Consider the following 25,253-nt stretch of genomic DNA (forward strand, 5'->3'; position numbering starts at 1 on the left):
AAAAATCAGCCAAAGAAAAAGATATGCTTTGTGAATATTTGGTTATTTGTTAAAATCCCGGGGGGGCCCCGGGGTTAAAATGTTCGCTGCTTTCTCATAGTTATGAAGTAGTTCTAAGTTCACTGTATAGTGCAGCTGCTGGTTCAAGTTCCTGATCTTGCCTTAGCGCGTTTAAAAGAGTACTCAATCGCGAGACGGCCGCGCGATTTCTTCCTCGCGTGGCCCCTCGTGCGTTTCCCATACGCGTGCTCGAAACCGCTCGAAACTACAACGCCTGCTACGCAGACTAGGTTGCCTTGGTTACCACGCTGACACTCGGCAGTTTCTTGTCGCAGTTTTTCTTCAGGGCTTCAGCGTTTGACTTGAGAGATTTAATAAAAGATTCGTCGTGCTCTCCCTCGTCACACAGCCGATCCATTGTGGAAATTACATTACCAAGTGCCAAAATATTTTCATCACTCGCCTTCTTGACCTCGGGAATTGTTTTCTTGACTTTTTCAACTTCTTCCTTCAACACGTCTGAATTGATAAAGAGTTTGCTGTCGTCCAAAGCTTGACGCAATTCTTCCTTGATGTAAGTGAGCAGACCCCGTGCAATGTTCTTTACAAGGCTGCTTACTCCCTCTAATTCTTTCTCGATGACTTTCTCGAAATCAGCGCTGCTTTCTTTCTTGCTCACTTCAATTTCACGCAGTTCGTTTATCACGATTTCTAGAGCTTTAAACATGCCTTCTGATTGAACGTAATCTTTCAGCGCTTCCATAGTGTCTCGTGCGATACCTGCTTGCTCCTTGCACTCGCTGAATTCCTCTTGTGTCGCAGCATTGCTCATATCCTTGAGAGAATTCAAATAGAACACAAGATTGTGTCGCATTGTTCGGCCAAATATATTAATCTTTGATGCCTCATCTTTAGGGTCCTTTGCGATGTCAAAAACATTTTTCGATAGACTCGCGAGCGATAGTTTCAATCCCTCATAACTTTCAAAGAGGGTGTCCAATGCGTTTGATAACTGCTTGATAGGTTCTTGGTGCTCTGAAGACGCCATTTGGCTCAGTTTGACTAACTTTGTTTCAAGTAAGCAAATGACTAGAGTGGACTTGAAAATGTCAAGTTGCACTTTACAAAATTTGGCTTCGCACTTGATAACGAAGTATGTTACTTGAGGTACAAGCCGTCAATCATCTTCAGAATCGTGACAACGCTGCACGCCCCCTTCATTTGGCTTCCATTTCCTATTGGTCAAATGCGTTCGTAAGTGTGGCGTAGACCATACTTCGCGCGCGTGGCATACTTCGGCTTCTTTGAACTACGAAAGACACGAAAGTTTCCATGGTCACCAAGTAATAATAATAATAATAATAATAATAATAATAATAATAATAAGTAAAGTTCAAGTAAGTATGATTTACCCCTTCACATTCAAAGTAGGTTCCAAGTGCACGTAGACTATACTTACGAGCTCTAGTGTGAAGCCAAGTAATTACTCCGTAAAGAGACCCTTGAGAGTTGTTTGTAAACAGAACATTTACCTTATTTGAGATGTTTAGTAAAGGCCACTCCATGTGCTAATGATCCATCTACTATTAGTGGATTTAGCAGAGATACCCAAGAGACTAGCCTTTCTTTTGTTTTAAAGGACGTGAACAGAACTTTGTTGGGCAAAATATTTAATTGTCGTTATTAGCAGTTAAAAACTTATGGCGCCATCCAGATGGTTTCGGCCAGTCGTAGTGCAACTATTGCGCAGAGGCACGTTGTGCTATGCAGATACTATTAAACACGAGGCAGTGATTTCAGTGGCAATACGACAAAGAATTCGGAAGTAAAGATAATTTTGAAAGAGGTAACACGAAACGGTTAATAAAAAGAATAAAGGAGAACGATTCATGGACTATAGGATAAGCGCCAACATTATCACAGTTCGCAAGAAGTTTTTATCAAAGACCGAGAGTCACGGCCCAGCCGTAAGTTGTTGTTGTTGCTGCTTTTCTTTCTTTGCCGTGGCATTTAAGCGTAAAATAGGACGCTTTCATTTCAATTGACAAGAAAATTAAAGCAAAGGCTTGTGTACGTTCTCTTGTGATCAAATCTGGTCTCCTGGGAAATTCCACTAATAGAAGATGATTAGCATATGGAGTGGCCTAATGCGAAACATTAATTCTATTAGACCTTACTATAGGAAATTAACGCTTCATGAGATTAAAGCGAATTTCAAAAATTTCATTATTAATTTCCATTATTTTGGTCTCAATTTCCTGATGCAGTCCAGACGTTCTATTCTCCTTGTAAAGAGCATTGAATATTTTATCAGGGTGGAAATCTACCGGTATCACTGAAACTGTATACCGTGCGAATACTCCAACCGGGGCAGTTGGAACAAAGTTAACCAATCACAACGTTACAAAGGATAGCGACATTTTTTTAGCAACGGACCAACGGCATTCAACGCAAACAATAAATTTGCAAAAAAATTTAAACGTTCCCATGATAAACGAACGTATACTGCATTAGTTCTGCATGGAAGCGGTTTTGCAACAAAAAAAAAACAAGAAATCAGATCTGGCCAATCACAACAAGCGCCAGTAATGCAGTGAACCAGTCAGAACCCATACAGATTCAACCTATTCAAAGCGCGGGAAAACGTGCAACCGACGCTGAGCGCGGGAAAATGCGCGCGAGCCAAGTCATGATTGGTGCTGATTGGGTTTGCTCCTGATTGGCTGAAGAAAAAGCAAATTTATTCTGATTGGCTAGATCTTGTTGCATGCGTTTCCTTTAAATTATTAAAATGAAATTTTGGCGACTCCTTAATTTAGCGAATTTAGCGATTGTTCAAAAAATCGCTAAATTAAAATTTCGCTTAATACGGATTTTCATGAAATTTTGGACTTATGTTCCAAATTTTACGAAAAATCGCTAAATTTAAGAGTCGCTAAATACGGATTTTTCCAAATCGTTAAATTAACGTGTCGCCAAAATTACAGAGCACAGGTACAGAGCAAGCACATGATCGCCTTTTACAGGTAAACGAAAACCACTTTTGTCATATCTTGTTTTGTTAACCCTTGTCGCTTCGTCTTCTCAGCATAAACAGAGGAACCTTGTGTGGACTAAAGGAACAGATGCTCTTGAAGGAGAACTTCAGTCTTCATCTGAAGTGGACTTCTACATTGACCAGGTAACGCACCACGTTAAATTGTCCTCTGTGTAAATCGCTTGTAGCTTCAAAAAATGAATGCTCGCATTTTTAAAATCAGCCTTTCGTTAGCAGAACTAGTCCTCCGCCGCTTTCCGCTCTTTCTCTTATCAAATTCATGCATGAAGTGACCTCAGAATGGGTTTCATTTAAAACTAAAGTGATTTGCTTTGGATTTACATTTGCTAGGTTCGACAATTCCTTTAAAAAACTGGTGCAAGGTATCTTGTCAAATTCAACCAATCAAAGAGGAGTTGTTTTCTTCTTAACCAATCAGACGCAACCATGCTTTGGTTTGCGCTACATTTTCCCGCGCTTTGTTACACTGTTGCAGTATTCCTATATACCCTGGTGTTACTGTACCATGGTCATTAGTAAAATAGCTCGATGACAAACCGATAAACTTACTTTTCAAAGTATCACAGTTCTCATGTCTATTTGCTTTCATTTCAGGACATGATTCACATCGCTGATATAGAAGTTGAACGGCGATATGGAGATTTCTTCATTCGACAGGTTCACAAGTTTGACGAGGTGAAACGAATTGATCCTTAAAAGATAATACGAGTAGAAAGTCACCGTCGAAAAAAAAAATTATGAGCCTCTCACTTTCTTGGCTGTGGATCAGGACAAGTCGTGTTGCTTCTCCCTCTCTGCGATCTTCTGCGGAAAATCCCGGACTCCGATAAGCCTTAAAGGGGGGGGGGGGGGATTATTCTTGGTTTTCACGTGACGTCATCAAAATTCTAAAATCCAAAATCGCAAGACCCCTGAGTTTTTATCCTTCACTGCCTAATAGACTTTCTTAATATATATCTTGTTGAGGGTTTTTAGCTCGATAGCATTCGCCATCTTTGAAAAAGAGCATTTTGAATTTCGGAGTTTCACGCCACACGAGATCAAAGATGGCCGCCAGAAGGCTGTCACGTTTTGTTAAAAAAAATGCCTTATTCTGCAATTTGTAACAATCTGAACAGTTGAGGTTTAGAGAGAAGTGTTTATGTGAATGTTAACTTGTTCATGAGGGTGATCCGACCGCTTTTTGTAGCAGTATTTAATGCCAGATGTTTTCATTGATTTCCGGCCGCCATGTTGGAGCCCAACTGCTTGGGCTCCAACATGGCGGTTCCATACTGTGCTCTCTAAATTTGCGAAAAACAATTTGACGGAAAAACTCGAGTACGGAATAACGAACAGACCTGAAACTTGGACAAGTAGTTTATATAATAGTTTTCTACAACTTGTATTATTCTTGATTTTTTTTACTCAATAGTTTTGGATTTATTTTTACGCGGCGTGACAGTGAAAACCACCTATACGATTCTGTACCCTATTCACTCTTTGACTTTCCGGGGTTGTGGTCGTAAAGAAATTTTAAGAGCGTAGGAAATTGGCCTGATCGCCCGTTATGAAGGGAAAAAAGGTTCTCCCACATTTCCGTCTCTGGGGACATTGAACTTGGCTCAAAGATAGACAAAACTCGCTGCTTTCAGTAGGGTCAGTCATTTAGATTTATATGCTGACTGAATTTAGCTGGCGAATACAGCCGCCTCTCATTCGCTCCCGTTACTACGTGAGCGAATGAGAGGCGGCTGTATTCGCAGGCCAGACTGAATTAAGAAAGAGAAGTTTGGCGGGAATTGCACAGTAACTGCGCACGCGCGCTGCGTTTGACCGCTGTGTGTGTAAACATATGGGCGGGGGTCGCACGTGCGCCAGCGGGTTTTGGGACGCGCGTGATTACACGCAATTTCCTAGCGCACCAGGGCAGGAGCCCCATCACAATGCGCGCCTAAGAATGCTACATTATTTGAGACCAGGGGAATGACTGTTGTGGCCAAAAACAGGACTTGGAGTTAACACTAAATTGCTGCGAGTTATACTCGTGTCCACAGCTTAACGTTAGAGTGCTTTCTTTACCACCGGCGCTTTTTGTCTGGAAATTTTATTTTATTGACAAGTTCGTAAAATCTGTCATGGAGGTGGGGGGGAGGCATGTCCCATACCGTCTTCCCCCTTGGTTTGAGAAACAGGAAGCGTAGCAGTTGGCGCGGCAACTTAGAGGGAAGCGGGGATATCTCTCCCCCCTCCCCCCCCCAAAAAAAAATAAATATATAAATAAAAGTCTAGATTCTCCGAGATTCTACTTCCTGAATTCTGAAAGCATCTGTGCGAAAAAGTGTATGCTTCAAATGACAGATTATAAATTTCTAAAACCAAAGAGGGGCCATCCACCCAAAACCGCCTATGTTGGTTGTCGCGCCTGTTACTACTCCTGTTTCTCACTTTCCTGCCTCCGGCCCCAGTTTACTGGAGGCATCAGTACATATTTATGTCCACTACAGTAATGTTTCTCTTAACCAGAGACGGAGGCGCTAAATTAAAATTCCGCTAAATACCGAATTTCATGAAATTTTGGAAAAATAAGTGACTTATGTTCCAAACTTTACAAAAATTGCTAAATTTAAGTGTCGCTTAATACGGATTTTTCAAACTCGCTAAATTAACGAGTCGCCAAAATTCCATGTAATAAGGTACAGAGCAAGCACATGATTGCCTTCCACGGGTAAATTAAAACCACTTTTGTCATATCTCGTTTTGTTAACCCTTGTCGCTTCGTCTTCTCAGCATTAACAGAGGAACCTTGTGTGGACTAAAGGAACAGATGCTCTTGAAGGAGAACTTCAGTCTTTATCTGAAGTGGACTTCTACATTGACCAGGTAAAGCACCACGTAAATAAATCGCTTGTAGCTTAAAAAAAATGAATGCTCGCATTTTTAAAAATCATCTGCCTTTCGTTAGAATAGCTTGTCCTCCACCGCTTTTTGCTCTTTTTCTTATCAAATGAACTCAGATCTGTTTTCTTTAAATATAAGTAATATTTGCTTTGGATCTATATTTATTTTCTGAGAAAGACAATAACTTTAATAAACTGGTGCAGCGTGTCTGGATCAGTCCGACCAATCAGCGAGAGGACAAAGACATCATTTCGGTGGACGCGATGCGCACACAAATTTTGCTGCGTTCTCAAGAGGTACTACGTAATCACATGCAAGCTTAAGGTCTTTGAGACGTGGTGGCAACACAACTCTTCCATCTTATGACATGCCACTTTGCGTTACTCCTTCAGGTGACCAAAAGTATCCAGGCAATGCAGTGACAATTCTTAGTGCCACAGGACCGCGTGTTGCACAGGACCACCAGCCGACAGAATTTGTGCTTTCAAGAAAAAAAAAAGTAATATTCCTAATAACTAACATCCATTTTTCACCCTCTTCTCCGATGTAGTTGATATTTTAGGTAGCTTCCCTCACTCATCTCGTTAAGAACCCTAGAAAATTTCTCCTCGTCTTTTCAGGAGTCCATTGGAAAATAGGTGGTTTTCACTGTCACGCCGCGTAAAAATAAATCCAAAACTATTGAGTAAAAAAAATCAAGAATAATACAAGTTGTAGAAAACTATTATATAAACTACTTGTCCAAGTTTCAGGTCTGTTCGTTATTCCGTACTCGAGTTTTTCCGTCAAATTGTTTTTCGCAAATTTAGAGAGCACAGTATGGAACCGCCATGTTGGAGCCCAAGCAGTTGGGCTCCAACATGGCGGCCGGAAATCAATGAAAACATCTGGCATTAAATACTGCTACAAAAAGCGGTCGGATCACCCTCATGAACAAGTTAACATTCACATAAACACTTCTCTCTAAACCTCAACTGTTCAGATTGTTACAAATTGCAGAATAAGGCATTTTTTTTAACAAAACGTGACAGCCTTCTGGCGGCCATCTTTGATCTCGTGTGGCGTGAAACTCCGAAATTCAAAATGCTCTTTTTCAAAGATGGCGAATGCTATCGAGCTAAAAACCCTCAACAAGATATATATTAAGAAAGTCTATTAGGCAGTGAAGGATAAAAACTCAGGGGTCTTGCGATTTTGGATTTTAGAATTTTGATGACGTCACGTGAAAACCAAGAATACTTCCTGAAACTAGACAGCTGCTGAACCATGTTTAATTTCGCTACAAAACTCATGCACTTAGTTGAACTAAGCTCGAATCTTTTGCCAACTTTAACGAGGTGCCAAGATGTCAGCCTACAGGACACTATATCCCAGTGGAAATGTTTCATTTTTGATTGAGTTTTGACGTTTGTACCCACCCTTCTTTAGTATATTTTAGTCAGCTGTGATCAAAATCTGAATTCTCCTGACAATATTAATAATAGAATCAAGAAAATCGTCAACCGCGAGACACTGCCTCGATGTACAAGGGAATTCCCAAATGTAGCCAATGACATTTAACTTACAGTTACGCTAGCCTGTGAATAGGCTCTCGCTCGCGTTCGCAGCTCGCTTCGCTCGCGTAACTCTACTTGAGAGCCTGTTCGCAGGCTACAGTTACGCAAATCAGTGTAAGGCAATAAATACTACAACAATTTCAGAAAAAGTTAAACAACTGCTAAAAGATAAGCTTTGTGAATGTTTGGTATTTTCTCTTGACATGTATATTGTTCGCTGCTTATGAGAAAACGGCTAAAAAAACCGTGCAAGGGAAGCCACTGTGAAAAATAAAATAAGAAATTTTTTTTAAAAACCTTGCACAATCAAAAGGTGGAAAAATGTATTTTGCCTAGTAAAATTGCACACCCCCCTCCCCCTCTCAAAAAAAATAATGGTCTGTCCCTAAGTTCACTGTATAGTGCAGCTGCTGTCATCTGAAGTACTTTCACTTTTGTTTTCATGCTTGATTGCCTCCACCTGAACTGCCTCGGTTACCACGCTGACACTCGGCAGTTTCTCGTCGCAGTTTTTCTTCAGGGCTTCAGCGTTTGACTTGAGAGATTTAATAAAAGATTTGTCGTGCTCTCCCTCGTCACACAGCCGATCCATTGTGGAAATTATATTACCAAGTGTCAAAATATTTAAATCACTCGCTTTCTTGACCTCGGGAATTGTTTTCTTGACTTTTTCAACTTCTTTCTTCAACACGTCTGCATTGATAAAGAGTTTGCTGTCGTCCAAAGCTTGATGCAGTTCTTCTTTGATGTAAGCGAGCAATCCCCGTGAGATGTTCTTTACAAGGCTGCTTACTCCCTCTAATTCTTTCTCGATGACTTTCTCGAAATCAGCGCTGCTTTTTTTCTTGCTCTGTTCAATCTCACGAAGATGGTTTATCACGATTTCTAAAGCTTTAAACATGCCTTCTGCTTGGACGTGATCCTTTAGCGCTTCCATGGTGTCTTTTGCGATGCTTGCTTGCTCCTTGCACTCGCTGAATTCCTCTTGTGTTACAGCATTGCTCATATCCTTGAGAGAATCCAAATAGAACTTAAGATTGTTTTTCGTTGTTAGGCCGAATATGTTAATCTTTGACGCCTCTTCTTTAGGGTCCTTTGCAATGTTAAAAACATTTTTCGATAGACTCGCGAGCGATAGTTTCAATCCATCATAACTTTCAAAGAGGGTGTCTAAAGCGTTTGATAGCTGTTTGAAAGGTTCTTGGTTCTCTGGGGACGCCTTTTTCGCCTTTTGGCTCAGCTTTATACGTTTTACCTTCGACATTTCAACATGTGCAATGCAGTACAAGCTAATACAGTATGCAAATCATCATCTCCAATTTCTTTTGTTGATTTGAATAGGATTAAATAACTCCGTAAAGGGACCCTTGAGATTTTTTTCTGTGAACAGAACATTTACCTTATAAAGGAAATTAACGCTTCATAAAATAAACACGAATTAGTCGCATTAATTTTTGTTAACGTTTATTTCTGCGACCTTCTCGAGGCAGACGTTCTTTTTTTACTGCGGTCAGATTATGAGTTTCTTATGTCAGAAATAGTGGGAGGCGCGGTGGCCTAATGGTTAGCGCGCTCGACTCCGAGTCGAACGGCCCGGGTTCGAGGCTTGGCCGGGGCGCTGCGTTGTGTTCTTGGGCAAGACACTTTGCTCTCACAGTGCCTCTCTCCACCCAGGTGTACAAATGGGTACCGGCAAATTTACTGCTGGGGGGTAACCCTGCGATGGACTAGCATCCCATCCAGGGGGTAGTAGCAATACTCCTAGTCGCTTAATGCTACGGAAACCGGGATAAGCTCCGGCTGTATGGGCCTCATGGCTCGGAGACAGACTTTACCTTACCTTTACCTATGTCAGAAATGCCAAAAAACTTGGTTCACCGACATCGTTTCAGAGATAAAGCGTGTGGAAAACAACTCTAATTTTGAAAAAATGGCGCCCGTAATTTAGCATGGTTTACAGGGATTATAGTTTAATATATCGAACGATCTTTAGTCACATTTTGTAGAAGTGGGTCCGCTGCGTAAATAATCTAGCGTTCCCATCTTTTTTCTAAGACAAACCCTGGAAAAGGCATTTGAAACCGTCGTACGGCAAAACAAAAACCGGCCACTTGTAAAAAGTATTTTGGTGCTGATACTTTTTTTTTGAAATTATTGTCCTTGGAACAAGGTTGCTAGTAGACTCATGTCCACAGCTGAACGTTAGAGAGCTTTAATCATTTGATTTCTGTACCAGAGGCGTAGTTTTCAGTGTCGTAACCAGGTATATTTTTTCATCGCTGATCCCAAATTTTAGGTCTAAGTTTTGATTCCTGATCCCCAAAATGTGGCAACATTTGATCCCTGATTCCATTCTGATCCCATCTGATTGGCCGATCCGGATCCGATGACCATGACTTGTGACCCGGGATCCCGGGTCCATGATCCCGATCCCGAGGCTGTGATCCCATATACCGTAAATGATCTAATAAACGCCCACTCTCAAATAAACGCCTCTTATCTAATAAACGCCTCCCCTGAAGGGTTAAGTTTGTATTAGACGCCCCCCTCTTATAAAGGCCCCGTGTCTAATAGACGCCCCCTCGAAGAATCACCTTAAAAAACCAAGGAAATGCTCATAGAATAAAATCACGTAATATAGTTAGTTTCTTGCTTCACTCCGACATCGAAGAGACCAACTACGCTCGAAACTACGCCAACGTGATTGACTCCGATGACGATGAAAACGTCGATATTGAACTTGAACGACATCTTTAGGTTTTGTATTAGCGCAGAATACCCAAAAACTCTGTTTTGTATCTTACTCCACTAGCAAACTACGCATCCAATTTGTTTTGTTGACGTTATTACTATTTAATTGAAATAAACGCCTCTCTCTTGTAAACGCCTCATATCTATTTAACGCCTCCCCTAGGAGTCCAAAAATTTAATAGACGCCCTGGGCGTTTATTAGATCATTTACGGTACCTGGTTACTAGCCTGAGTTTTGTTTTTTCGTCAGGGTAAATAATCTTAATAATCTGTTAGCCGGGGTAGTTGACGAAGAAACAATAGCAAAAAAACTGGCTTTAATTTGGGCTTGTGGTACCCTGAGAGCAAGAAGTTTTTCTTGCGCGGTTGTGATACTGTAGCCGGCAAATTAAGAAGGCAAAGCTAACGGATCGTTTAACTTCTGTTTTCGCTTCGAAAAGAAGCGAGAGGTTGGGGTTCGGGAGCCGAGCCTTTCTTGCGCGACAAAAGCAGAGTGTAGTGCTTTTTAGCATTTTTTTCTATCTGCGAATCTTCCTATTTCAGAAAGGAAAACTCATAGTTTTATCCAGCATACGGCCAGTTTCCATTTGATCTAATAAAAACTGCAAATTGTTTATTAATTTGGAAAAAAAGAGTAATCTTGTTTCTTCTATTTAAACAGGTGTTCTTCACTTCCGGTTTACAGTTAACTCATTTCTGAATAAATTTATGCTACGGAATTGGTCAAATTGGTGTTTATGTTTTAATTTCTGTCCTGGTTCCTTCAGACGCGAAAAGAGACAACGCAATGGCGGAGAAAGTTTTAACTTTATATTTAATAACAACTTTTTTTTTATAAGACCAGCGGTGCAATTTTTAAATGGTAATAATAAACTCATTGTGATTATTACATGTAAACAATGCATGACAATGAGATGAATGCGTGACTGGTCACAAAGTCGATCGCTTAGAAACGGGACAAGGAAATGGAGAAAGAATACAGATTTGTTTGAGAAGAAGGATTTCTTCAGTTTCTCCGGTGGTCTATACTATCTTCTGCAGCAAATTGTAAGTAAAAAAATATTATCTTCTAGGATATTTATGTTTTAAATCATATTGTTTATGCTGTCATATATTCCTGTTGTTTCAAGTCATGCGTATTTTAATTAGTTTCAGTTTTTAGCTGAAACTGATAGGTAATGCATTTTTATTTGTTCAGTTTTCGAGTATCTTACATTCTCTTTTACAAGGCCACCACAGTTCTTTTGATCAAGCAGTCTATCCCGAGAAATAATGGCGGAATGGAGTACTATACCCATTCAAGATAATCAACAACAACTCCTCGACAAGATTTGCCATCCGTGGACGTGGCGGATTGCCAATGGTTTTATGGCAGTGTTCTTTTCTTTAGCTGCTTATGTTCAGGCGAGTGTATACTTTGTTTATAAAATACGAAACAAGGAATTTGTTCCGATTACCGTTATCCGTTACTGAATCAAAGAAGTTCGGTCTCATTATGATTCCTTTTAATATTGATTAAATAGCACCTTGGTAATGATGAGGACGGATCGAAGAATTTAAATAAACTACCGAATGCGACAAAGGCGAGTCGCGCTCACGATTAACGTACAAATATATTTTATATTTATTGTAAATGTTAAGTGTATGGCTGGATTGAGATAGGCAATTGGCATGAAGAATATTATCATGAGTAGACCATTTATGTTTCGGATGAGCGATGCGTCAACAGCTCATGAGTTGAGGGGGTCGAGGTGGGGAGGGAACAGAGCTTCATGTAAGATACGAAAGGGGTTGGAAAATTTTCGATCCTTTGGAGTTTAAATTCTTTGAATAAACATGGGGGAGGTATGTTCTGTCTCCCTTCCCAGTAAAAGAAATGGTTAATTAAAAAAATGGTGAGAGCATTGCAAGGATTATTATTACAAGAGGGTTTAATTTGCCAGGGACCACGCAGGAAGAATTTGAGTGGGGGGGGGGGGGGGGGGGGCTTAAATTTGAACGCGGAAGCGTGAGCCAACTAGAAGGGGGGGGGGGTCCAGGGGCATGCTTCTCCCGGGAAGATTTGGATTTCAATTTCTCTTAGATACCGGGAAATTTTTTGTGAAAGTATCGCTTAAAACGACAAAACGTTGCGATAGAGAGACGTTGCTTGACAAAACATTCGATAAAACTACTGACCCTTAAACCTTACATCAAGACACAAACCTTTCTCACCATGTTGAAGTGAAACAGGCCTCTTTTTATGAGAAGTCCACTCACCCTTAAAAAGCCAGTTTTTAATAAAGCGCATGGTCCAGTAGTAGCCTAACATTTTTCGAGTCTCTATTTCGGTAATAGTATAAACTTCTATTACTTTCGTCCTTTACAAACTAAATCAGAGGCCCATGACTGAATTGATAATATGGCGTCCAGGAACAAAATATTTTCAGCAATTTTTCATTTGTTTTTTAATTAATATAATTTTTTTCATGTTATTGTAAAAAAGTGGGGTGGGGGGGGGGGCTAAAGGTTCCCTAGCCCCTCCCTCTCCGTGGTCCCTGTTGGTACCTATTGCTATTGCAAACTAATTTCCAATACTCTCATTTTTCTCTTAAACAGATAAATGACCCTGATCCTGTAATATGGATGGTATGTTAATTGTTGATGTCATCATCATCATTATTATTTCAACAAAATAGTAATAATAAACAAGTCGTTTTTAAAATCATTTCTTTATTCACTTTTTTGCAAATATTTACAGACAAACTTCTGTGAGGGAGGCATGTTTTTTTCCGTAACAACGCACATTTGTTAAAACATAAATTTTTATTTGTAGCATCTATAACTTGGATAAATTTACATGCACAACATTATCTTCTTTCCCCTCCCCATTAGTTATTTTATACAGAATGTGAAGAACTTTTGCACTGTTTAAATTTTGCAGTTGGTCTACACCATGCCATGTCTACTGTGTGTTGCTCTAGCCATTAATTCATCATTACAGGGTAAAAAAAAAACTTTTATTAACCCTCTTACTAATAAGAACCAAGGTTGATAATTTTCTTGTTTTTCCTTGTCTTGCTGTGTTAATATAATTTACTGTGTTTCTTTAAGAAATCAGACATGGCAACTTTAATTTACATGGTCTTTTTATACTGAAATTTCTCAGATTTTTTATAAATATTTCTCAAATTGAAGTGGTTTACTTATTGAATAAGCCCTTACTTTAGCCAAATAGGAACCTTTCTATGACTCCAAGTAGATTTAACAATATTTTTCCATGAGTGCTTGTTGGATATAAAATGGTAGATAGCCAACGACGCGCATAGTGTCGAGTTGGCTATATCTATCTCATATCCAACAAGTGCAAGTGAAATAATGTTTTATTATAAACACCTAAAGAAATGCATTATTTGAGCTCCCCAGCTGTTCTTGTTGACAAATATGGGCTACCATATTTGTGGTCAATGGTATATGAGCTCATATTCCATTGCCTGTTACCCAATCAAAACTCAGGAATTTCACTATACCATTGCTGGTTTTTAATAAATGTTGTTATTTTTAGTTAAAGTGTTGTATATTGCCAATCAATCAATTAACGTCTTCCATAAAGTGTAGTGCTTATACATATTTTCAATATATTTCATTTTGAAGATCACTTCTTGTGGAAGTTGACAGCTGTCACTCATGTTGGTGTGTGCATTCTGGGTGTGTTTTACTCACTGAGTATCTTAATAACAACTGAGATTGGTTCTAAAAACCCACTGGATTACGAAGAAGGAAGGTGAGCACTGTCTTGTCTTGAGGCTTATGACTAGTGGCTTATAAATGATGATGATGATGATGATTGGCACTGCTTGTCATATTTCTATCTCTCTCTTAGGTGTTTCAAAATGTGATGAAACTCGTCTATAAATTGAAGATTTCAAACGTTACATAAGTTGCAATAATATGTCATAATTCCTTAATGAAAATGATTCAAGTTTAGTCTGTAAAATTTTGGAATGATGCGGTATATATAAGCTTATTTTAAATGTGGTGAAACTATACGTGAACATTTTTTTCTTTTACAGGGAAATTGTAGGGCTTTTGATTATTATAGCCTGGTTGGGACTTTGCTGGCTGATCAGACATAAAAGGTAAAATAATAATAATAACAATCTTTTATTAGGAAAGCTCAAATTAAGGGTAAGGAGGCAAAAAATAAATATATATTATATAAATAAAAATATAAAAAAAAATATAAATAAGAAAAAAAAAAAAAAAAAAAAAAAAAAAAAAAAAAAAAAAAAAAAAAAAATAAAACTGAAAAAATTTCAATTAGAGTATAATACATGGTACAACACAAGAGTAAATCTGTTTTCCAAGTCAAATTCAAGCCTGGGTCAATTGCCCAATCACTGCTGGTTGCTCATTTATAGCACTCTGGTTAGGCCAGAGACATGTAGGGCTGACTCGTGAATGGTCAGCTCTGAAATGATATACTCCCGGGGGGGGGGGGGGCAACTTACAAAAAAATAATAAATAAGAGTTGGTGCGATGTCTAATTGGACTTTGCTAACTTTAAAGATGAAAATGAAAATGTAGGGTAAAACATGACTCTCACACTTGGACTTGCCTTGGGCTCAGATTTGATGAGGTCAACTCTAATGAACTCTACCACACTAGAGTTTGTATCATCCATAGATTTTTACATTGGAATAACATTATTTTAGCTTATGTTATACTAACAGAGTGAAAGGATAAAGTCTTGACGCCAAATTTCCCTTTAATATAGATAGTGACACCTATCACTAATTAAGCTAAAAGCAATAAAATTTAATGTTTTTACTTTTCAGCTCTTGTGAAACAACTGTTTATCATTGGACTGTCATACTAGCTGTTTCAGTCATCCCATTTGTTCTATGGGGTTACTACTTAACCACATGGGATATATCTTCACTACAAAGCCACTGCAAAGACATCATCTCAAGACACCTGTATAAAGCAGAAATATAGAAAAAAATGTTATGGATACGCTGTGAAAACATCGATCATCTTAAGACACCTGTATAAAGCTGAGATATAGAAAAAAAAAAAAGTAATATTATGAATATACATGAGTTAAGACATCATCGTTCTAAAGATGCCTGCATAATGCAGAGATATAGAGAAAAACAATATTATGAATATGCAGGGAAGACATCATCTCAAGATGGCTGCATAAAGTAAAGATATAGGAAGAATATGCAGTGAAGACATTGTCTCAAGATGCCTGAGTGTATAAAGCAGAGATATATTATAGGAAAAAATAATAATATGAATATGCAGTTCATAACACAATTCAATAATTAAGACGGATTCCGCTGAAAGTTCGAGCAATGAGTGCGAGAATTAAGTACCAAAAATCTACTCATTGCACGGCAACATTTTGTGTACTATTTAAATTTTATTTATAAAAAATTATATCTAGTTACATATCTAATTATGCATGTGTCACTGGCTTCCTCCTGGGGTTAATTCCAGGCTGATCAAATGGATCACAAAGTGGATGAAGCAATCTTTATGGTTTCCCAAGGTAAATCTTATGGGGAAAGTCCCCTCTACAATCCTTCTTTATTCCCAGTTACAAAGTAACAAATCCCCCTTCCCATATCCTTTAAGTGTCGAACAAAAATTATTAATAATAATTATTAATATTTTTCCCTTTCCCAGGGGTCAGGTTTCCATACAATCCCTCTGTACTCCACCTGAACATATCCCTGTGGTTGGCCTAGGGAATCCCAGGCGCAAAAATCAAATCATCTTGGTATGCATATGAGTGGCTTCCTCTAGGCTGACCAAGGGAATGTGTAGGGAGTGAGCAGACATAATTTTCCCCCAGGGGTAAGGGAATTTTTTTAAACAAATTATTTTAATTTTTATTGACATTATTTACATGACATACATTTATAAGGAAATCTTACAAAACAAATTACCTTAGGTCATGCTTAAAATTCGCCTTAATTTTTGTTAATGTTAACTTCTGCACCGTCAATTAAGTGGAGCGTTAATTTCCGCGACCTTAATTTCCATTACTTTGGCCTCACTTTTTCGATACAGTCCTGGCATTCTTATCTCCTAGGAAAAAGCGTTACTTATTACTTCAGGGTGGACAATCGAAGCGCTCAGATTCCTTTGCTTAACCCATATGTGTGGTTTCCGTCTCGGAAAGTGTTGAAATAAACTTGTTCCTGTTCTCTCGTCAAGTGTTTTTCTTTGTGTACATCGCGTTAATTTCCTTCATTTTGAAATGTTACCCTCTCTTTCGCATTAATTTCCTTTATTGGGAAGTAATATTTCCTTCGATTTGCGTTAATTTAAGTTGCGTTAATTTCAAATACCTTTATTTACACAAGCATTAATTTCCTATAATAAGGTACCCCATAAATCATAGTTCCATTTGCATGATGAAGTTATCACTAAGTGATGCAGCCATGGTTGTGGCTTACATGTGGATTGGAATCTTGTATCGCATCCACATCCCTTCCTTATCCTGGGAGCTTCAAAGAAAGTCTTGAATTAACCGTCACACATGGGTGAAATACATGTATCCACACTCTCTAAACAGGATGGGTAAATGACCACCCAATTCAAGTACCCATTTAGAAACAAACCCTCCTCCGACTTCCCACCTCGACATACCTTGTAAGTTATAAAAATTTATTAGTAAAACAACATAATCATTTACATTATTTATTAATACATGTATGTATTTGTCATTCCCTATTGAACCTAATATACTCTAATTACCGGTATATTGAAAAATTATAAGTTATGATAATTGATTATCTAGAGTGATTTCTATCTAATGTAATCTACTATCTACAAAAAAAATAATTCAAGCATATAGAACATTGAGTTGTGAGGGGAGACTGATCTAAATTTGAATTAAATTTGTGCTGTTAGTTCTACAGCCTTCTTTATATATCTGTAAATAGTCTTTCAAAAGTTCCAATACTTACCAGACTATTCTCCAATGCAAATATCCAAAATATTTCATGAAATTCTCAGCAACTCTTTCCGATTCTTGCACTTTACACCATAGCCCGCGATTTACGATTTTGTGACAGCGGAAATTCGTTTGCTCATGCGCGCTAAATAGAAACACAAGACTTGCGAGAGGAGGAATCGTGGAAGTATAGGATTGTTTTCTGCCTTTTTTCCTGGTATTTGCCTCTGTCTGCAAAGATGCAACGAGTTTTTACCAGAAAGGTAAGGTTTGCTGAATTTATACCCGGTAAAAATAAGACAAAACAGTGTGAAAATACTGAATTAGGACGTTGAACAAACCGTGATCTAATATATATACCTGTCTCATCAGCACTGGTATTAACGACTGTTGAAGTACAGATATATTGTATTGAACATAGTTTTAGAATAAGACACAAGAATTACACGCAAAATACTTGTTCGTACACGTCTTTTCGTAGTCTGAAACGTATTAAAAAGGATAAAATGCCTTAAAAAACTTGCCTCCGCTAAAAAAGCTTTCATGTATCACGTGTGTTGATCTTTCTCTTTCCCTGTCAAAGTAAAGACATATTGTACAGTATGCGATTTCCTTGTAGATTTATATTCTTCAAAAGTCGTGTTTGAATCAGTTTGCATACCTTAGACTTCGAATAACTTGATGATTGAACACTTCACAGTTCACAAGCTTACATGTATATTGAATTTTCTCAGTACCCTCCCCCTTGTAAATCTGTACATCAGAAGGTCACAGCCACCTTTCAATTTGATATAAAATAATAAGAACCCCATATTTTTAATTTTTTTATGATGCTCATAGTTGTGTTACATTGACTTTGTAATCAAAGTGACCATTTGATGTGAAATGTGTAGTTCCAGAAAATTTCCATACTCTCCCCACAGAAGGGATTGGAAAATCCTGGTGGGGGGCACGGTGGGGGGGGGGGGGGGACCAAGAAATTTATGAGAAATGTATGAAGTTTAATATTGGAATTTCCAGAGTGGTGGGAGGTTCTTAAAAAACCCCTTCTGTGGGCTAGGTATGGATATTTTATGGAACTACACAGTGTGAAAAATTAGTTAATAGCCGATTCCCTCTATAGTGCGTGCCTGCAGGGAATCACGGTAGTTGTATTCATCAAATCATGCGCGAGACTCGGCAACAATGCGCGTTGCTGAGTCTCGCGCATGGTTTGATGAATACAACTACCGTGATTCCCTGCAGGTGCGCGCTATAGAGGGAATCGGCTATTAGGAAGTCTAAATGGTGACCATCTTAGCTGCTACATGTATTGTATTAGAAACACAACCCTCTCCAATTGGAGTGCTTGTTGTTTTGTCAGACTAAAATGGTAACGTAGTCAGACATAAATTATGACCTTTCAAGGAGAACAATTATTTGCAGCCTTGATATAGCTCTACACACGAAGAATAGCAGAAGCTTATCCCAAGTGTGTCCAGTTTAGAGTGAGGTTACTGACGCATACAGTTCATTCCATGTTGTTTTACATGCACTGAATAAATGTATGAAAACTTAATTAGCATGTCAAAACCACATAGCTAGGGAAGATTCCCTTACTAATTTGGAGACACAAAATAAAAAAGATACTAAAAGTGACAATTAAATTACATGCATGTTTTTTTCATCTTCATTTCAGGCTGTGTTTTCTGTCCGTGCAGCAGTTTATCATGGCAGACTCTTCACTACCTCATATGTGGCTGCTCAAAAGGTAATTTCTGGCCTGTGCATTAATTACAGTCAATTTCACAGTACTTTACTGTGCCGCGTTGCGAAGTTCCTTGGAAAATTGGGAGCTACTGTACATTACAAAGTAGCCAATTACGTTGCAAGCTAGACAATCAAATTGTGAACTTCGGAACAAACTTCCCAACTTTGGCACGACTGAACTTCCCAAGTTTGCAAGTTGAGAAGGAACAAGACATGTTAGAAGGGACTTTTTCTTTCCTTTTTTAAGCGATGACGTCAGGAAATCGCTTATTGTCATCGCAAGACCGACCCGATCTTTTTGTCTGTTTCGGTCGAACAGAAATCAAGTTAACTTGATAACAAGAAATCGCCGCGTAGAACACAAAAGCAAAATACTCCCGTGCAGTTAGAATGGGACACTACACTGTATAAACGAAAGAGACTAATTACATATGATGGGATCTATTAGAATTAGTAGACAGAAATTTCTAACTCTTATAATAATAAGGGCCGCGGTGGGCAAGAGACCACTTGACCTTTCTGACAGCTTAAAAGCTAGCTCCCGCATATCGTATGTCGTTTATAGGAAGTCACACACTACAATATAACGCAATCTACTGTTGTTCAATTGAGCAAATCTACGAAGAAATGTATTATTAACTTTGCATCCTTGGCCTGTGAATTTATAACTACCATTAATTCTGTATTTATTTGAATTCCATCATATCCTTACTATGCTATTGAGACAATCGCCAATATTGCTTCTTAGGTTTATTAAAAATTACACTGCAATTGGATAACAGTCTTTATCACGCCCTCAATTATGTTAAACTCTTTGTGAAACGTCATCGCTTCTGCATGCATTGCATGCCGTTTATTTGCTTTGTACACACACCCCAGAAATTCCAGTTTAGCTTTATATCGCTAAGACCCCATTCCATTTGGACTTTCCAGTGACCCTCTGTGGGGTGGATATGGATATTTTCTGGAAACACAAATTTTATTTGACCTTTGGCCTTGCACCATATAATATTAAAATATCCTGTATTAAACACATGTACCATGACTTTCCTTTCCTTGCTTAGGTGGCATTGAGCAAATTTGAACCAGACAAGTATTTGAACTACCAACACTTAGAAGACAATTTGAGAATAGTCCGCGATAGGTAAGTCAGCCTTGAAAATGGAAACGAGAGCATACTGGTAATTTAGATGCTCAGGGAGGATAGCAAAAAATGCTGGCCATTGTACTTACACAGTCTGTTAAATTATCTTGTAGAATAATTCTGTACTTAGACTTTTTTTCATGCTGAGTGCACAAGCTGTTTTCATTCCTTATTGTAATCTCTGTCATTTAAGTAACAAATTTTACAAATTAGAGAGTAACAACATTGATTATTATATAATAATTAAAATATTCATTTCTATCAGGACCTTCAATTGATAAGATTTTTTAAAGGTATGTGGCTGTCCTTGTGCAGCACCATTGGAAAGCTGGAGTGTCTCTCCTTTATAGTGAGCTTCAGGAATTTTAGCTGGTGATACATGTACACACCCCCTAGAGCTCTTGCGAGTACAGGGTTTTATTGAAGTCCCTAAATCATTGTTTTATTGAAACAGGGGGTGGGAGGGGGGGGGGGGGGGGTGAGCACTATAGAACTTAATTAGGCCATTTTACATGTAGTTGTAGATTTATAATTTATATTTTTACGTTGTTTTTTGTTTGGTTGTTTCTTTCTGGTATATATTTATATATTGGTATTATTATTTGTAACTTAGTAAGAGGAACCTACTGTAAAGCACTTTTAAGTAAAGTAGGTATCCTCAACAAAGATTTATTAATAATAATTACCGGTATATGGTAGTACAATTTAGTGCATTGTGTGTAGTTTGGCTTCATCAAAAGTAAAGCACTGCACTGGTGACCTTTTGTTTGAACTTTTGGTTCATTCCCAGTGGTCTCCTTTAGTTCAAAGGAATTTAAGAGGTCAAAGGGAAATATAGAGGGCTTGATACAGTAACTAGTTGACTTACAGTCCTTTTCATTTCAAGTAGATAGTTCACAGCCTTTAACCCTGTCACTATCTATTTGAATTGAAAAGGTCTGCACATAAATCAATGTTGTCTTAGTTTAATTCTTCAAACTGTGAGAAACCTTAAGTAAATCGAAATGTATATTGTGGCTTACAGTTCTTTTCTTTTGCAAGTAGATAGTCACAGCCTTTAACCCTGTCACTATCTACTTGGATTGAAAAGGTCTGCACATAAATCAATGTTGTCTTAGTTTAATTCTTCAAACTGTGAGAAACCTTAAATAAATCGAAATGTATTTTGTGGTTTCAGTTCTTTTCTTTTGCAAGTAGATAGTCACAGCCTTTAACCCTGTCACTATCTACTTGAATTGAAAAGGTCTGCACATAAATCAATGTTGTCTTAGTTTAATTCTTCAAACTGTGATATTTGTACTTCCTTTTAGATTTTAATACTTTTTTATTTCCCATTTTTGTTTCCCATTTTTAACCTTAGTAAGTAGTATTTTAATTCTTGTCCTAGTTTTTAATCTTAGTTAGCATACAACATAGGTTTTGTCTTTTTATTGTATTTTAGATTTTAATGTATTTTAATGTTTAACATTTATTTTCTCAGAGGACCCTCCTGAAAACCACCCCCTAGGTGATTTGAGGCCTCCTCTTAGAATATTATTTATTATTATTATTATTATTATTATTATTATTATTATTATTATTATTATTAAACCTTAAATTGTTTTTAAATCGAAATGTATATTGTGGTTGTTCTGACTTTCTGTTAATTAAGCAGTTAAAACATTTTTTGCAGGCTTAATAGGCCATTGACTCTCTCTGAAAAAATTCTTTATTCTCATTTGGACGACCCAGCAAATCAGGTAGTGTAGAAGAGAGTGGTTTACATTTGAGTGTCAAACATAATTTGCAGTAATTTTGCTCTGGTTTTGTATCACCATGCTTAAAAGTGATTGGTTAAAAAACTTCTGCCACTTTTTCATCCAATTAGAAGTAAAACTTCAGGTGAATTGTATAGGGAATTGTGTATACCGTACATGTCTGTATTATGAGTCAAATTTAAAAAATTCCAAGTTATGCAACGCTGTTAAGTGATAAAAGGCTTGTGTATATACCCAGAAAATACAAGTGACAAGTGCGATATTCCTTTTAACACCATGAGAAAGTGCTGCTCTTAATGTGCAAGTTTTGAAGTACAAATACTGCAGGAAATGTAGCTTGTAATGTTCCATGTTTTTAATTGCCAGGATATACAAAGAGGTGAATCATACTTAAAGTTGAGGCCAGATCGAGTTGCTATGCAAGATGCAACCGCTCAGGTAACAATTAGAACAGTGCTTACATTTGTCTTGAAGTTCATGAAATATTCAGCTATCTGTAGTCAAAATAATAAAAGATTAGGGTCAGTTCAGATTTTTAAATGTGGAAGGCATGGTGGCTGTATGGTTTGTGTGCTAGATTCCAGATCATTAGTGCTCCACGTTCAAGCCCTGACAAGGGTAATTATTGTGCTGCGTTCTTGGGCAAGACATGTTACTCTCACAGTGCCTTACTAGAACTCCACCCAGGCCCCAGTTGTTCAAAGGGGTTATAACACTATCCACCAGATAAATTACTATCCAGTGGATAGCGAAGTAGGTTTTTATATATGACAGTTATCCACTGGATAGTGATTTATCTGGTGGAGAGCATTATCCACCCTTTGAACAACTGGACCCAAGTGTGTAAATGGTAAAGGTAAAGTCTGTGTCCGAGCCTAAGTGGCCCTCAGCCGGAGTTTCCCGTTTTTGTTAGGTGGATTTCCCCCCTGGTTTGCCCCTGTTCGGGAGAGAGGGGAGAAAATTAAAAAAACAAAACAAGCCCCCCCGCGCGGCCCCCCCCCCCAAGTGTGTAAATGGGTAACAGCTAATTTATTGTTTGGGGTAACCTTGTGATGAAGTGGACTAGAATCCCATCCAGGGCTAGTTAAAATACACCTAGTCACTTCACGCTATGGACATAGGAGATAAGCACCAGCCTAGTGGGCCACTACGATTAACAAACGTTGCGTTTTTATAGCCCAGTTAAATTTATTTAGTGTCTTCACTCTGTTTATTTGATTTCAGATGGCCGTGCTTCAGTTTATCTCCAGTGGACTTCCCAAGGTGAGTGTTATAACAATGTTGCTGGTGGAACAGCCTGACAAAGTGCTGGGGTGTAATCTATGATTGACAGTTGTCTCGTCATAGAAGAAATAGATCAAACACATGAGACAGTGTTTTCTTCATATTTCAAACTCAAAGAAGAGAGTTGCTTATAGGATGGGCAGGGAGTGTTATTTTAAAAATAAAGTTTAGGTGTTTTGTAATACATGTATGATGAACCACTGTTTCAACTGTTCAGAATATATACTCAATCGTATGTGAAATTGAGGATTAAACAGAAAAAAAATCATCAAAATCTAATGATGCTGATTAACTTTAGATAACAATTTACCATTTTATTAAAACCAACATCATAGTTATGATTTTGTTGTTAACTTTTTAATTAGTTGATGTAAATGATTTCAAGAAGTGTACTTAACAAAACTTCTTGTACAGTCATGATGCAGAAACTGTATAGAGTGCTGGCACTATATTGAGCAAGCAAGGCCGTCTATTCTCTTGACAGTCATTAAATTTTGTTGTCTTTTCTGTTCACAGGTTGCTGTTCCAACAACTATTCACTGTGATCACTTGATAGAAGCGCAGTTGGGAGGTGAACAGGACTTGAAGAGAGCCAAGGAAACCCATGAGGAAGTGTACAAGTTCTTAGCTACAGCATCTGAAAAGTATGGTATTGGCTTTTGGAAACCAGGTAGTGGAATCATTCATCAAATTGTTCTGGAAAATTATGGTTTCCCTGGCGTGCTTTTGATTGGCACTGACAGTCATACACCAAATGGAGGTACGTTAAAGTCAATACAATGAATTATTTTTATGAAATGTGTGTGAAAGATTCAAAGAGCAATAGATCCTCACATTTGCAAGGATAAGCTACAAAGGATAAAACATGGTTGTTCAGAGAGATTTGAAATTTATCTTTAAGTGTCCAAATCAATATCTCATGAGTGAGCGCAGCAAACAAGTGAGATATTGATTTGAACACAAGAAGATAGATTTCATATCTCCAAGCAACCATGTATTATTTTGTTTAGTTCATAGACCTGCTAATAGCAAGTTTTTTTGATGATTTTCCAAAGATTTCTGAAGATTTTCAAAATACTGTCCGATGGTCATACGAATGTTTCCAAACATTTTCCGAACTTTTCTGGAAATTTTGGAATATTGCTAAAGATTACCGAAGATTGCAAGGAAGATCCACAGGTGTTTTGACTTAATATCCATAAACTTTGGCTCACTCACCATTGAAACATGGCAAACTTGTCAGCAAACGTGGCGAAATCGATATCTTTACAATAATGTGAAAGATATCATATCTTTTACAGCGTAAAGATATCATAATGATTTTTCTCGGCGAGAGAAATCCTAGTAATTCACTCTAGTTTATATATTAATAAATATGATTTTTTTTCATAGATTACTGTTAGGTAACACTTTATCCTAACACACTGTTTTGTTTCAAGGTGGTCTTGGTGGTCTGTGTATTGGTGTGGGTGGAGCAGATGCTGTTGATGTGATGGCAGACATACCATGGGAACTCAAGTGCCCCAAGGTATGATATCACATGTACATAGCCTAAGTAAATTTATATGATACCAAAGACTAAAAAGTAAATCACGCTTTTACCGTGCGGTAAACGCAGTTAATGGAGCATGACGACAGCCAGTCGTAGCCTATTTTCAGTTCGTCACGCAATCTAGCATTATTTGCCTATACAACAATCGATATATAGTTCATATACAAGGCCTTGTTCTTAAACAAATGTTCCCTATTTACGCAGTTTGGACAAACGCTTTCATTCTATATACTTACGTGGTTAGGTTGTCAGAATTATCAGCTACTTGGATTGGCCTTTGCGTTTGTATGCTTTATTCATGGCGAGTGCTCGCCACGTTGTGTCACTTAGTTTATAGTACAACCTTACCTATTGGTCGAACTTTGAGACACTGTCTTCTATAAAAGCAGCGGAACAATTCCCAGCCACCGCGATGCAGAAACAGCTTTTAACAATTAGTTTACCCACCCTCCCCCCAGTAGGGAATGTGTGCGGTTTTTCAATAAACTGGGGTCACTCTTTGTGGTGCGGAGTCTGCGACACTCCCCCAAGCTTTTGGCATTGCTGTGTCTTGCCACTCATTGCCCCTTCTGT

At 38.1% G+C, this 25,253-nt stretch overlaps 4 protein-coding genes and 2 long non-coding RNA genes across 8 annotated transcripts in view; 3 read left to right on the top strand and 3 right to left on the bottom strand.

The window, feature by feature from the left end:
* LOC144632401 (aconitate hydratase, mitochondrial-like) overlaps positions 1-25,253 on the top strand; it is a 184,885-nt gene that overhangs the window by 147,106 nt on the left and 12,526 nt on the right. Inside the window, exons 2-9 of one of the 2 annotated variants that reach the window (XM_078491047.1) lie at positions 17,362-17,457; positions 18,873-18,944; positions 20,008-20,087; positions 21,760-21,826; positions 22,211-22,282; positions 23,069-23,107; positions 23,645-23,888; positions 24,568-24,656. In XM_078491047.1, the coding sequence (XP_078347173.1) occupies positions 17,434-17,457; positions 18,873-18,944; positions 20,008-20,087; positions 21,760-21,826; positions 22,211-22,282; positions 23,069-23,107; positions 23,645-23,888; positions 24,568-24,656 (687 nt within the window). In that variant the 5' untranslated portion in view covers positions 17,362-17,433. Of the gene's footprint in view, positions 1-17,361; positions 17,458-18,872; positions 18,945-20,007; positions 20,088-21,759; positions 21,827-22,210; positions 22,283-23,068; positions 23,108-23,644; positions 23,889-24,567; positions 24,657-25,253 lie in introns of those variants that run through there. The other variant, XM_078491048.1, reaches the window with a different exon arrangement.
* Positions 76-1,159, bottom strand: LOC144631632 (uncharacterized). Its single transcript, XM_078490114.1, has one exon. It carries the CDS (start codon positions 1,046-1,048, stop codon positions 287-289), a length of 762 nt encoding a protein of 253 aa, XP_078346240.1. The 5' UTR covers positions 1,049-1,159; the 3' UTR covers positions 76-286.
* On the top strand, positions 2,896-6,567 carry LOC144633109 (uncharacterized). The gene is made up of 3 exons (XR_013567000.1): positions 2,896-3,181; positions 3,653-3,733; positions 6,331-6,567. It is a non-coding gene; the product is annotated as an uncharacterized LOC144633109 (long non-coding RNA).
* On the bottom strand, positions 6,578-8,855 carry LOC144633107 (uncharacterized). The gene has a single exon (XM_078491901.1). It carries the CDS (start codon positions 8,756-8,758, stop codon positions 7,886-7,888), a length of 873 nt encoding a protein of 290 aa, XP_078348027.1. The 5' UTR covers positions 8,759-8,855; the 3' UTR covers positions 6,578-7,885.
* On the top strand, positions 11,143-16,445 carry LOC144632493 (transmembrane protein 220-like). 2 transcript variants are annotated; one of them, XM_078491163.1, is made up of 7 exons: positions 11,143-11,292; positions 11,485-11,649; positions 12,844-12,873; positions 13,169-13,229; positions 13,879-14,008; positions 14,298-14,363; positions 15,063-16,445. In XM_078491163.1, exons 2-7 carry the CDS (start codon positions 11,518-11,520, stop codon positions 15,220-15,222), a joined length of 579 nt encoding a protein of 192 aa, XP_078347289.1. In that variant the 5' UTR covers positions 11,143-11,292; positions 11,485-11,517; the 3' UTR covers positions 15,223-16,445. The 2 variants fall into 2 exon arrangements, with proteins under 2 accessions (XP_078347289.1, XP_078347290.1); XM_078491164.1 differs by lacking the exon at positions 11,143-11,292 and having other exon boundaries at positions 11,388-11,649.
* Positions 14,817-17,338, bottom strand: LOC144632511 (uncharacterized). The gene is made up of 2 exons (XR_013566907.1): positions 17,208-17,338; positions 14,817-15,201 (listed from the first exon to the last, which is right to left on the bottom strand). It is a non-coding gene; the product is annotated as an uncharacterized LOC144632511 (long non-coding RNA).

Source organism: Oculina patagonica, chromosome 12 (genome assembly GCF_052425735.1).
Source record: "Oculina patagonica isolate OP01 chromosome 12, crgOcupat, whole genome shotgun sequence".
NCBI lineage: Eukaryota > Metazoa > Cnidaria > Anthozoa > Scleractinia > Oculinidae > Oculina > Oculina patagonica.